General features: G+C 42.0%; 1 protein-coding gene across 1 annotated transcript in view; it reads right to left on the reverse strand.

The window, feature by feature from the left end:
* Positions 1 to 14,891, reverse strand: part of CPD (carboxypeptidase D) — a 52,332-nt gene that overhangs the window by 23,866 nt on the left and 13,575 nt on the right. Inside the window, exons 4-8 of the mRNA XM_087955753.1 lie at positions 10,749 to 10,918; positions 9,435 to 9,799; positions 6,335 to 6,526; positions 2,211 to 2,378; positions 1,215 to 1,324 (exon numbers count right to left, since the gene is read on the reverse strand). Coding sequence (XP_087811879.1) covers positions 1,215 to 1,324; positions 2,211 to 2,378; positions 6,335 to 6,526; positions 9,435 to 9,799; positions 10,749 to 10,918 — 1,005 coding nt within the window. The remainder of the gene's footprint in view (positions 1 to 1,214; positions 1,325 to 2,210; positions 2,379 to 6,334; positions 6,527 to 9,434; positions 9,800 to 10,748; positions 10,919 to 14,891) is intronic.

A 14,891-nucleotide genomic window follows, 5' to 3' on the forward strand; every position in this document is an offset into this window, starting at 1 on the left:
GGGCCACCGCTCACATGCACAACGGCACAGCAATCCTCGCAGGGTCCTGTTCGAAGAGACTGAGCCGATGTGACGAACCTCACGGCAATGCCGCCGCTCGCACGCACCACACTACAACAAGCCTTGCCAGGGTCCTGGGATAAGCTGAAGGCTCGGAGTGGAGCCGTTTTTGTGAAAGGCAGGAAAATGAGGAGGGAGAAGGAACTTGAGGAATGGATGACAGGCAGGAAAATTCCCCTCCCCATTTTCCTGTGAAAAAGGCTCCATTCTGAGCCTTCAGCTGATCCCATGACCCTGCAAGGCTTGTTGTAGCATTGTACATGCAAGCAGCGACACAGCAATCCTTGCAGAGTCCTGCTCAAAGAGGAGGTGCCGATGTGATGAACCTCACAGCCGCCGCATTCTTCCGCTACAAAAAGCCTTGCAGGGTCCTGGGAGAGCTCCTTTTGGCTGCTACAGAGGCAAGGCACGCGGGGCGTTCCTTCGGACAGAAGCAGCCCAGTGGCTGGACGAGGCACATGGGGTGAAAATTAAGACACCCCTTGAAAAGACAGCCTGGCCATTTGGGGGAGGGGGTCCTAAAAAAATAAGGCCCTGTCTTATTTGCTAAGAAATATGGTAATAATAATAATAATCTCAAAAGACTAGAAATTTAAAACAATGACATCATCCAGGAGATCTTTCTGACAAGTTAGATTATGCCATTGGATTATCATGCCATTATTTACTGCTCAAGTCTAGTTGCATTGGCTTTTAATTCTTGTAGGTACCTTACTGTGGGTGCTTTATATGTAGCATGAGCTAGATCAGGAGTGTCAAACTCAATTTCATTGAGGGCCGCATCAACTTCAAGGCTGTGGTTGACCTCGGGGCCAGGTGGGCATGGCCCGCTTGATGCCACTCCCCAAACTGCTGGCATGTTTCCTCTATGCACTGGGTAGACCGGGCCAAAGCTACGCTGGCCCGATCTTTCTTCTTTGCACTGGATAGACGAGGACCTTTGAGTTTGACATCCCTGAGCTATATAACTGCATTTTGTCTGCACAAGCCTGACAGCTTTAAAAAAAAAAACCCTGAAGCTTCTCTTAAGTTCCTTAAAACACCCCCAGGGAATCACAATCCGCATATCACAGTATATAAATGTGTGGGATAAGTAAGCCAACAGATCTCAGAGGTTCCAGGATCCGCTGGAGACACCTTCTAATAATTGTTACCTTGGCATAGGCAAGAGCTAGCTGCTGAAAAACAGCATCATCAGGGGATTTACTGTATGTGGCGACTCCTAGCCGCCCGTCATCATAGGGGTAGTTAACCACCAGAGATCCTGCGAGAAAGACAAAAAGAAAATAGCTTTCAGGATTTTATTAGTCTGAGTAAATTAATCATAGTATAAAAGCCAGTTGTTCCACCACCACAGTGAAGAATAATACTATTTGCTTAGATTTTGCAAGTAGTCACAACACTAATCCAGGCAAACAAAGACAACAATGAGTAAAAATCCACCTAGGGGAATTCATCAAGAGGTGGCAAGATAGCACCTGCTTGTTACTTGTTCTTAAAAATCAAGAGTCAGTACAGAGGAAATGTACTCAGTAAATTCCCCCCACAGTATAAAAAAAAAGGTGAATCTGGTCCTTTCAGAAGAGCTACACAAATAAAACCCACGGTTGTGCATACTTTAAAAATGACTCTGAAATTCTTTGGACCTCATGCAAGCACACCACCTATGGGGTTACTTATTAAAACAGGCATGTCTTTCCCCCCCCCCCAGGTTTCCAGAAATCTGGAAAAAAAGACAAATCTGTTTCAATAAATTTAATACAATGAGTTTAATTACATTTTAAGCGGGCCAGAGTCCCTTTGGACAGCGAGATGGGTAGCGTATGAATTTAAGAAACAAATGATAAATCAATCAATCAAGTAATTCATGCAGCTTTCTTTTCAATGCAATTTTAATCATTTTCAAAGTAACCCTAATACGAGCACATGTGCTGAATTTGAACACTTTTTTTTATGATTAGTACAGGCTCTCCTTGGGATGATCTTGGCCAGCAATCCTAACTTGTAAGCTCTTATCAGATAAAATTATGTAGTGAAACCTCTTTTCCATCCATTGGTAAGTTTTCCTGCAGTGAGGCCTGAGGCTTACTGAGTCTAGAATTAAAAAATGCTGTACGTTTCCACACAAGCCAGTCTGCATTCCTCTTTACCTCCATGCAAATTTGCCGATAGCACAAAAGGGTAGGTCTTCAGCCAGTTCATCACAGCTATGGTCTCTGGCTGCAGGGGTTCGGTGATTTGGACGAACTGATCTGGAAAGTTCCGATTCAAATCGTAGTTGTTGCTGTTGTTTCTTCCGAAAATTCCCGATACGTCTCCTAAGAAACAGAAGAGAGCCTGGTTGAACCATCTGTGCTTTATAGCAATTATCACTATCTATCCTTCCTGCACACAGAATTTCACAGATTAACAGGGTTGAAAGGGACCTTATAGGTCATTCTAGTCCACCCACCCCCACCCCGCAAGCAGGAGACCCTACACCATTTCTTCAATTTGCACTCCTCAGTTAAGTGAGCAAAGCAAGGGACATTGTTTTTTTTCTGTAATTCTTATTTACCAAGTCCCAAGAGATTTTATAATTATAAAAGGGAGAAATGAAAACTGTCCCCAAAGACTTTACAGGTAGTCCTTGAAGTACGATCGGAATTGAGCACACAAATTTCTGTTGTTAAGCAAGACATTTGCTAAGGGAATTTTACCCCGTTTTACAACTCCTCTTGCCACAGTTGTTAAGTGAATCACTGAAGTTGGTAAGTTAGGAACCTGGTTGTTAAGTGAATCTGGCTTCCCCACTGACTTTGCTCATCAGAAGGTCGTAAAAGGAGATCACTTGATCCCAGGACACTGGAACCTTCATAAATATGAACCAGTTGCCAAGTGTCTGAATTTTGATCAGCTGACCATGCAACAGTTGTAAGTGTGGAAAACGGTCATAAGTTCCTTTTTTCAGTGCCATTGTAACTTCAAACGGTCACTAAATGAACTGTTGTAAGTCAAGGAAGTTCTGCTTGTAGAGATTTTCCTAATTGCATGAAGAACCACAAATTGTTGCTCATGTTTCTGCAATATACCTTGGCCCCAAGCCATGATAAACATTTATACTAATCAAACATTTCAATTTGGAAAAATCCTTTCTTTAGAAAGAATCCAAGGTGTAGCCGAACAAGCTTCACCTTGCAAACACGGTCTCAGCTATTGTCAAATTTGGTCTCTTTCTTTCATTAATGACTCGGCTTTCATTGTTTCATCTTTCCACAGCCCCTACTTCGTGGCTTTTACACTAATAAATACTAAGCCTTCTTTTGTATGGAGATTCTTAATCATCTAGGTCAGGGGTCCCCAACCACGGTCCGCGGACCGGTACCGGTCCGTGGAACAAGTCCTACCGGGCCGCTGGTTTGCTGCCGCCATCTTTTTGATGAAAAAGTGCTTCCTGGTGAGCTTTTCCGGTAGAAAGCTCACCGGAAGCACTTTTCATCAAAAGATGGTGGCACCAGCGCTCGTGAGCTTTTCCGGGTAGAAAGCCATTTCTACCGGAAAAGCTCACGAAGCGCTGCGCCGCCATCTTTTTGATGAAAAAGTGCTTCCGGTGAGGTCACCGGAAGCACTTTTTCATCAAAAAGATGGCGGCGCCAGCAATGCCGGTACCGGGCCGCACCATAAAAAGGTTGGGGATCACTGATCTAGGTCATGGTTGTTCCAAAGGTGCTGTTTGAAAAGCTTTCTTGGTTTTTTCCCCTTGAAAATATTTCTCTTCTTATCCAAGAAGCTTCTTCAGAATCGCTTTTCCAAAAGGCAACTGGATTTTCTTGGGGTTTTTTCCCCCTTGAAAACCTTTCCCTTCTCATCCAAAAAGCTTCTTCAGTTCTGAAGAAGAAGAACTAAAGAAGCTTCTTGGATGAGAAGTGAAAGGTTTTCAAGGGAAACCCCCCCCCAAGAAAATCCAGTTGCTTTTGAAAAAAACACCTTTGGGACACTAAACCTTCTTTCTAACCGTACTATTTATTTGCTCTTGTGTAAACTGCATGAATTGTGTAGGATTCCCATCAGGTCAGGCAGGAAGGGCACTGTACAGGTCTCGTCTGCTAACTAAGGAGTTCTGTGCGATGGGACCCAGGGAGTGAGAGCCTTTCTACTCTGGCACATCATGCGCCCCAAGGCAAAACTTGGCCTTCCAGAGACATCTCAACACATGGCTTTCCCAACAGGCCCTGAATTCCTTGGGAACAGAGGTGGGTCTATTAAGTCTAATTTTTTCAACATTGCCCCAAGTTATATACATGTTTCCTGTTTTTGATGATCCTTTTAAGATGTGATTTTTACTCTTCTGTTTTTATTGTATGCCGCACAATCATGAGGTGGGCAGCTACATAAATTTAAGAAGACTGTAATTGCCAACTCCTAATGCCACCCCTTTTTACAATCTATTGCCAATCCTCCTTTGCTTAAGGGCTGCATTCAATATTATTCCTTTGAAGTCAATCAGTGAACTAACATTTAAAGACTATTTCCATTCAGCTATTTAAATTGCTGATAAAATCATATTTATTCAACTTTGAAACTGCCCATCTCCCTCACTCAGGGACTCTGGGCAGTGTACAACTAAAGTATGAAAACATAAACAAAATGAATATAAAAATTAAAAGAGGCAAAAGAGAATTAAAATACCACATTAAAAGTTAATTACAAGGTGGAGGAAGGGCCCTCGGGGCGCTAATCAGTCCCACATCCCTCATGTTTCTCTGTGTGCCTCAAGGAAGGCCATAAAGGCATGCTTTTATGCTCTTCTGGAAGGCCAGGAAAGTGGGGGCCTGCCTCACCTCTGGGAAGAGAATGTTCCACAGGGCAGGGGCAATAGCACAGGCGGCTTTCATCCTGGACCCTGCCAGCTAGAATTCTTGAACTGACAGGTCTACAACATACCTTCCCTGCCTGCCTGGGCTGATGTAAACTTTCATTTCCTTTCTTCGTGCTTTGCTGAGTTAAATGATGAAAGCAGGATAGTCTTATTACTTAATATAGAATGCCATAAGGGATCCTCTAAAATGACTATCTTATCACCCAAAGTGTAGAGATTCTCAGTCATCCAGGTCATGGTTGTCCCAAAGGTGCTTTTTCAGGAGGCAGCTGGACTATACAGACCATTCCCCACTATCCTGTCAGAGCTCAAGAAGCTTCTTGGATGAGAAGCGAAATGTCTTCAAAGAAAAAACAAGAAAGCCCAGGTGCCTCCTGAAAAAGCACCTTTGGGACAACCATGACCTGGATGACTGAGAATCTCTACACTTTGGGTGATAAGATAGTCATTTTAGAGGATGCAATGCACAGCACTAAATGCACTTGAAAATTGCATTTGATCCAGAGTGCAGCAGCCCATATGTTAACTGGTATCCATCACTGGCAAGTTTTCACATTTGTGTTACTGGCCCTGCATTGACTCCTGACAGACCTTCAAATGCAATTTAAAAGGTGGTTTTGGACGGATAAAGCACTAGGAGGCTTGGCACACAGGTATCCCCAGGATCAGAGTCTGCACAGAATCAGCCCACTTAGTAATGTCTCATTTCCAAGAAGTCAAAAGCCTCACTAAAGATCAGCGGCAAACCATTTCTGCACTGTGGCCGGCAAAAACACACTAAAATGACCACAAAGAGTCAAGCTAAGCTTGAGAAAGACCTTACTTCTGTAACGTGAGATAAATGGGCTTGTTCACGTTGTTATGAAAAAAACAAAAAGTTGTTATTTTGTTGTTAACGCCTTATTTTACTGCAACAGAGGAAGTTGGAAGTCAATGTTTCTTTTTCTTTTTTTTCTTATCCTTCCTCACTTCTCTTCCACCCTACTGTTTTCCTATGTACTTTTGTATTTCATATCTTATTTTATCTTATAACCCAATAAAAATATTAAATTGGAATATGAGATAAATGAAGTACAAGAGAGAAAAATTAGGAAACAGGCACAGAGATGAGTCAAGGAAAAGAAGAAATGCTGGGCTAAAACACAGAAAAGAAAGGGGGCTCTTTATGTACATTATGATAGAATAGAATAGAATTCTTTATTGGCCAAGTGTGATGGGACACCCAAGGAATTTGTCTGGGTGCATAAGCTCTCAGTGTACATAAAAGAAAAGAGACATTCGTCAAGTGTATCAAATGATTAAAGCCGAGTCACCTATCAGAAAAAAACAGAAGCTGTTTGCCCCATAAAACCACCACCTTTCCTTGTGCAATGCCTTTACTAGAAGGGTAAGAAGAAAGCTGGTAGGCAAGCCTACCTTCTATAGATTTCTCATAGCCATCGGGGTTCATCGAAGGCATGATATGGATCCGAGTCTTTTGGATCAAGTCAGTCACTTCAGGATCAGTTCCGTAGTTCTTGCAGAGGTACTCAATGAGATTGAGGAGCAATTCCCTTCCTACGACTTCGTTGCCATGCATGTTGGCAATGTACTTGAATTCTGGTTCACCTGGAGGAGGGACAGAGGTGCTTAGTTTAGCCATAGCACTTAGCAGTTTGTCTATATAGGATGACATGTAGAAACTGACATAGATCATACAAACATGGAGAGGGGGTGGGGAGGGAGAGAAATTGCAGTTCTCTCTCCTTGTTTGGTCTAGATCAGGGCTGTCAAACTCACGGACCAGATGTGTCATGCACTGGCCATGCTCAGTTTAGCAAAGGGGAAAAGTCATGATACATCACATGACGCTGCCATGATGGTGCAAGTTTGACACCCTGGTCTAGATGTTAACATGATATGAAAACACCGTTCACAGCCCACTAAATGAATCCAAGCTCTGCTCATGCCACATGAGTTATACAAGACAGTTAGACAACATTCAAATGTACATACCTATAAATGCATACCTATATGTGTTGGAATTGTAATATTTGTTTTACAATTTTTTTTACAAGTAACAAATTGCTTTATTGCTTTATTTAGGCCCAAACAAATGGTTTATGATGTTACCAGAACCTACAATGGACATAAACCTTAGGAATTAAAACTCATTTGGCCCAAAGAAGACTTTTAGTATAAAAAACATTTGAAATTACTGACAAAACTTCAAAATTGAAACTAAAGATTCAAACTAAAATCCAAAAAATTTGGCCTTAAAAAAATGATTATTTTAAACTTAGAAGTCCATCGGGCATTTATATATTTTGTTACTTCAGGAAGTACTTCCTCAGGTTTGCAAAAGAAACATATTAAACCTTGTTACTCTCTTACCCTATTTACAAAATTAATTTGATAGAAAAAACATATTAAAATGTAAACACAGTAAAAACAAAAATATGCAATGAAGAACCCTGAAAAATTCCTCTCAACCTGTTAATTATAGGGACAGAATTAAAACCTTCAAAATCGTAATATTCTACAATGGTATCACTATACATTAATTATTGCATGTAGTTGGTCCTGATTAACACAATTAAAAATGGCTATTATGGAGCAAATATACACTGCTCAAAAAATAAAGGGAACACTTAAACAACACAATGTAACTCCAAGTCAATCACACTTCTGTGAAATCAAACTGTCCACTTAGGTAGCAACACTGATTGACAATCCATTTCACATGCTGTTGTGCAAATGGAATAGACAACAGGTGGAAAGCAGAGGCAGGTAGCAAGACATCCCCAATAAAGGAGTGGTTCTGCAGGTGGTGACCACAGACCACTTCTCAGTTCCTACGCTTTCTGGCTGATGGTTTGGTCACTTTTGAATGCTGGCGGGGCTTTCACTCTAGTGGTAGCATGAGACGGAGTCTACAACCCACACAAGTGGCTCAGGTAGTGCAGCTCATCCAGGATGGCACATCAATGCGAGCTGTGGCCAGAAGGTTTGCTGTGTCTGTCAGTGTAGTGTCCAGAGCATGGAGGCGCTACCAGAAGACAGGCCAGTACATCAGGAGACGTGGAAGAGGCCGTAGGAGGGCAACAACCCAGCATCAGGACCTCTACCTCCGCCTTTGTGTAAGGAGGGACAGGAGGAGCACTGCCAGAGCCCTGTAAAATGACCTCCAGTGGGCCACAAATGTGCATGTGGCTGCTCAAACGGTCAGAAACAGACTCCATGAGGGTGGTATGAGGGCCCGATGTCCACAGGTGGGGGTTGGGCTTACAGTCCAACACCATGCAGGATGTTTGGCATTTGCCAGAGAACACCAAGATTGGCAAATTCGCCACTGGCGCCCTGTGCTCTTCACAGATGAAAGCAGGTTCACACTGAGCACATGTGACAGACGTGACAGGGTCTGGAGACGCCATGGAGAACGTTCTGCTGCCTGCAACAACCTCCAGCATGACCGGTTTGGCAGTGGGTCAGTAATGGTTTGGGGTGGCATTTCTTTAGGGGGCTGCACAGCCCTCCATGTGCTCGCCAGAGGTAGCCTGACTGCCATTAGGTACCGAGATGAGATCCTCAGACCCCTTGTGAGACCATATGCTGGTGCGGTTGGCCCTGGGTTCCTCCTAATGCACAACAATGCTAGACCTCATATGGCTGGAGTGTGTCAGCAGTTCCTGCAAGACGAAGGCATTGATGCTATGGACTGGCCCGCCTGTTCCCCAGACCTGAATCCAATTGAGCACATCTGGGACATCATGTCATGCTCCATCCACCAACGCCACATTGCACCACAGACTGTCCAGGAGTTGGGGGATGCTTTAGTCCAGGTGTGGGAGGAGATCCCTCAGGAGACCATCCGCCACCTCATCAGGAGCATGCCCAGGCGTTGTAGGGAGGTCATACAGGCACGTGGAGGCCACACACACACTACTGAGCCTCATTTTGACTTGTTTGAAAGACACTACATCAAAGTTGGATCCGCCTGTAGTGTTTTTTTCCACTTTAATTTTGAGTGTAACTCCACATCCAGACCTCCATGGGTTGCTCAATTTGATTTCCATTGATAATTTTTGTGTGATTTTGTTGTCAGCACATTCAACTATGTAAGTATTTCATAAAAATATTTCATTCATTCAGATCTAGGATGTCTTATTTTTGTGTTCCCTTTATTTTTTTGAGCAGTGTATTAAAAAATAATGAAAATTGGACCAACTCATTTATGAGGAAAGATTACAGGACATTAATCTTTGTACCTTTAAAAAATGGTGACTAAGTTAACAGACCTGATTCAAAATTCGTAACACCAGGGAGAAATATTTTCCCATTTTTCAAAATACTAGAATCTAGATCAGGGGTGTCAAACTGGCGGCCCACAAGCCGCAGGCATTACCTGCAGGCCACGCCCACCCCAGCTCCGTGAATGGAAAAAACATTGCGAAACATCATGTGACAGCAATGTGACTCCACCAGTTTGATACCCGTGATCTAGATCATGCAACAAAACTATATAATGGCAAATTACCTGCTTCGTGAATGCCTGGGTTATCCGATATTTCCATGGCATACAATTCCCTTTGCTCCACTGACTTGCCCACCGAGTAGAGCCGGGTAATGTTTGGGTACTCAGTGGCAAATTTCCTCAGAAAGATACCCATATCAGGGAAGTGGTGATGGCGAAAATCATCCGGCTGGATCACTTGGCGAGCAGAGGTTGTCCTGTTTACAGCAGTGATAGTTGCTGCATTGCCAAGAGAGTTGCTGGTGGTGATCAGTGTTTCCTTGGTGGGTCTGGAAGTCAACACTGTGACTGCAGGATGCAAGGAAAAATCCACTATGGTTGCGTTTGCTTCCTTCACTTCAATGTTCTCCGTGGTGACTGGCAGGTAGCTGATGGGGAAAAAGAAAGAGAAGAATATGCTTTTAGGTTGACATTAGCTTCACCTGGCTTAAGAGCATCCCTAATGGAATTTACTTTAATTCCATTACTAAAGGTAGTGTCTGACTTACAACAGTTCATTTAGTGACTGTTCAAAATCACAACAGCATTGGAAAAAGTGACTTAGAACGGTTTTTCACATTATGATCTTTGCAGCATCCCCTTAATCATGTGATCAAAATTCAGGTGCTTGGCAATTGGTTCATGTTTACAATAGTTGCTGTGTCCCAAGGTCACGTGATCAACTTTTGTAACCTTCTGACAAGCAAAATCAATGGGGAAACCAGATTCACTTAAAAGCCAAGTTATTAACATATCAGCTGCAGCGATTCACATAACTGTGGCAAGAAAGGTCATAAAATGGGGCAAAATTCACTTAACAAATGTCTCACTTAACAACAGAAATGTTGGGCTCCATTGCCATCGTAAGTTGAGGACAACCTGTATTTATTCACCTTGAATATTATTCCCACTTCGTTAGTGAAACAAGTAAGACCAAATAGCAACGTTATTATTTCTCAACTGAAGAACCTAACTCAAGGGTCCCATGTCAAAGCTCCATTTTTATGTCTGCTTAACTGCAAATCTCAGGCTTGCAATGTAGCTGTTCCAAATCCTTCACTCATTTTCTCTTAAGAAAGGGAAACCTTTTTCACAAAGAAACACTGAAGGTAGTAGGCTTAATCCTCATGGAACCACTGTCCTTCCCTGCTTTTCTATGCGCCTAGTTTTTTGTTGTCTGCACTAGCAATGTGATTATATGACAGCGCCTGCCTAGTTTATGGCAAAATGAGACAAAGCAGCGAGATTGGCTTCTAATATTCCCATAAAGCAACTCCTTACTAGAAGAAACTATGCCAAAGATAATGAACTTGTTGATGCCAGCTCCATATACTTTACCCCGAGACGGAAGCTGTGATATTATAGGTCCCAGGCACCAACAGTCTGTAATAGTCACCAAACTGTCCAGTCGTAATGTTGTGAGCAACCCCAGCCACAGCAATGGTTGCATTTTCCAAGGCAGCCCCAGTGACCGAATCTCTCACAAATCCTTTAATTCCAATATGTACCTGTATTAAATAAATGTGAATTAGATCCAGAACATGTTGTAAAAACTTTTAGTATTTTCATATTCAGCAACTTGCTAATTTCATGCTAAGTGATCTGTGCAATATTCTTTTTTTTCCTCATCCAAGGAAAGTTACAGGTTTCTGTTAAGCTTGCACACAAAATGAAATAAAATAAGGAATATAACAAGGAGAAATTGGCAGAGAATAGCACATCTCTTGCATAACAAGAGCAGCTGGGCAGCATCACCAGAAGGTTGGCATAAATCTAAAACTTGACAGTATGTCTGTGAATTTCTATATTTTGAATTCCTCTACATAAAGTTCAGTATACTAGGAAAGAGCAGCTACATTAATCTTTAGATTGAAGGAAATGTCATAGATTTTATCAACCATGCTCGCAGTTTTAGATTTCTTGTTCTGTAACCAAGGGATTTGTTTCTGTCACAGGCTGTCTTTCAAAAAACAAAATGCCAAGAAAAACAAAGAAGACAGTTGTGTGTTTTTGAGTCATGCTTGTAAAAGCCAAAAGATGAAACAACTCAGCTCTATTTTACAGATAAACATGCCATTTTTATGCACCGCTTCCGTCAAAATGCTTCACTCAAAACAGATGGTGAATTCATATGACTTTAGAATATGAAATTATGTTCAAGATGGTACGCAGAGCACATCATTTTTTATTGGTAGAGCTATCAACAGAGAATGTTATGTTAAAGTATTTGTTATCTAATATTATTATGTACTTTGTACTGATTCATATTCAGCATTATTTATCATTCATTAATAAAACTACACAAATGAGACAGAATTGTCTTTCTTCATAATGTCATTTCTTTTTGGATGTGACGTAACTATCTAATAAGGGATGTGATCACTCAGTGGCTAAGACGTTGAGTTTGTCGATCAGAAAGGTCGGCAGTTTGGCAGTTCGAATCCCTAGTGCTGCATAACGGAGTGAGCTCCCGTTACTTGTCCCAGCTTCTGCCAACCTAGCAGTTCAAAAGCATGTAAAAATGCACGTAGAAAAATAGGGAGCACCTCGGTGGGAAGGTAACAGCATTTCGTGCGCCTTCGGCATTTAGTCATGCCGGTCACATGACCACAGAGACGTCTTCGGACAGCGTTGGCTCTTCGGCTTTGTAACAGAGATGAGAACCACCCACTAGAGCCGGAAATAAGTAGCATGTGCGAGGGGAACCTTTATCTTTACCTATCTAATAATGGGTTCTCGCTTTGCAGTGAGGCAGTAACCTACTTTTTTATACCTTGGTGGGGTTGGACATATCCTGCTTCCATTTCATAAAAGAGCCTGCAGGAAAATCCCCCACCCCGTTTTCCTACTGATCGATCATACCAATCGAGACAGAACACATACCGGTATTAAGAAGCTCACAGAGTAAAGTGAAAGAATATGTCCCACAGCTAGAAGACTGAGGAAGGTGTCAATAAATTTATGGCCAATTGCTTCAATTTATGCAAAGCCAACAACTATATTGATTTATGAGGACATGGCTTGACACCATCCTCGACAGAATCCTCATGGAAAATAAGCAATGCTATGCCGTTTATTTATTAATTAAATGTTTATCCTGTCTTAATTACTTTATATGTTACTCAAATAAAGAGTCACATTGGTTGAGATGGGTAACATACAGATAAATAAATGATACTTGTTTCTCCTCTTTCCCCCCACAACAACCACAATGTGTGGTGAACTGGGCTGATAAAGAGGGACTGGCCCAAAGACACCCAATTGGCTTTCATGCCATGTCAGGACTAGAATTCCCAATCTCCTGGTTTCTATGTCAGCACCATAACCAAACTGGCTGTCTTTTAAGTCAACTCTTTAAGTGAAAAAGCATTTGTGTAAATATTCAGCGAACCAAGCAGAGTAGGCAACAGGAGCTGAAACTCCTGAGAGGGAGCAAAAGACAGCTTCAGAATAAGATATCATTTTTTTTTAGACTTTAGTACAGTTACGGTTACTAAATGTGTTTTATGCATGGTCCTAAATATTTCTGTGAAAGATGAAAAAGGGAAGAGATTTATACACATGATCACTATACTCTGGCAGAGTGAATTATCAGAACAAGTTCAGGCAGGTTTCATATGCGGCTGCAATCTATGCCTCAAGCCATTTGGTTTTAAAAAAAAAACCTTCTCCTCAAGGAACTCAAATGAAAGAAACCTTTTTCCATGCCTAAAGGATGTCCTGCAACAGATTGAGATACTGAGTGCTCTGCTCTCCGTGTGTTGCATGCAGAGTGACTAATTTCCTTGAGACCTGTAAAAAACAGTAATGCTGAAGACAGTGACGAACCAGGATCTGTCCCCTGTTTTAATTGGTATTTCAGTAACCTTTGTGGTGACTGCCAAGCTGTAATTTCCAGGAGAATTTTAATATATGCACAACAGTTGAATGACAGGTGCAGGCTGGACAAAAGCTAATTTTTCCCTTAGCTCCTGTGATATGAAAAGGGGGTTCCTGTGCAGTTATAATTATTGAAAAAAGAAATTATCACTGCTATTGCTGATATATGAGCAGCTCAACTTTGTCAGCACTCCGTGCTACGTACAAAAAGGACAAATGACTCCTTAAGCAGAGTTAATCCTTTAGTCTGGACAATACCCTGAACCATTTCGTTGTACGCAAAGAAATTTCATTTTAATGTATGCTGATTAGCGTACATTCAAAGTGACAATAAAGTTATTCTAACAAGTTCTAACCACAGATTACACAGATTAGCTCCATCCACAAAAGGATACCAATTGTGATTCACAGCCATCAGTGATAAAGTTTCTAGGATTAGAATGCAATAATCTGAACTGTAAAACCATGAAATGGCTTAATATACCATGTCTGTATAGTTAGTGGTTGGCTCCATGATCAGCCGTTCTTTAATCAAACCCTGAAAGGTAGTGTCTGCATATACTTGACTCTAATACAGGTAATCCTCGACTTACAACAGCTCCTTTAGGGACCGTTTGTAGTTACAGTGGCACTGAAAAAAGTGACATGAATATTTTTCACACTAATGATCACTGCAGCATCTCCATGCTCCTGTGACTTAAGGTCAGCCTAAACTCCAGCATGGTTTCGTGACGCTTGCTTGCTCTTGGCTGCCACAGAAATGAGGGGGGGGGGGCATTTGGAATGAGGAAGTGAGCTGGTGTGGAGTGATCCCATGAGATCTGGAAGGGAGGTTTGCACTCACGAATGTAGAGTGGAGTCGTTCATACTTCTTCAAGGCCAACCATCCTGATACTCCAGCGGTGAGAAATACATGCAGAGGAACTTTCTCATTAATACCTTACTGGATGTTGGTTGGCCTCTTGGTGCTGGACCCCAGGGAGAGGGACTTGGGGTGACTTTAGTGTGTAGCTTTCACACGGTTTGCTTGAGATCTTGCCTTGCTTTTGCTGCTATCAGTTCATTCTTAGTAAAAGTCCCTCTTCTCTAAATCAATGGAGTCGGAGGGTTTCTTTCTTAGGGTTTGAAGGGAGGTAGCCCTGACATTTACATTCAAACACTTGGCAACTGACTCAGATTTATGATGGCTGTATCCTGGGATCATGTGATCCCCTTTTGCGACCTTCTGACAAGCAAAGTCCATGGGGAAGCCAGATTCACTTAACAACCGTGTGGCCAACTTAACAACTGCAGTGATTCACTTAACACCAGTGGTAAAGAAGGTCGTAAAGTGGGGCAAAACTCACTTAACAAATGTCTCATTTATCAACATAAATTCTGGGCTCAATTGTGGTCATAAGTCGAGGATTACCTGTAATCAATAGCTGAATACAAGGAATATCATTTAATCTGATATGTAAATATTGCCAGTGTTGACTTTAGATATGAAAGAGAGATCAGGACAGGAAGTAACTTTGAAAGAACTATGTGTAACTCTTGAGATAAAGTATTTTTGAAGATACTTGAATATTTCTGAGCACACACAGCTGCAGTGAAAAATCT

This window comes from Notechis scutatus, chromosome 1 (assembly GCF_049901735.1).
Source record: "Notechis scutatus isolate UNSWTSFEM ecotype Mainland chromosome 1, rNotScu1.2, whole genome shotgun sequence".
In the NCBI taxonomy this organism is placed as follows: domain Eukaryota; kingdom Metazoa; phylum Chordata; class Lepidosauria; order Squamata; family Elapidae; genus Notechis; species Notechis scutatus.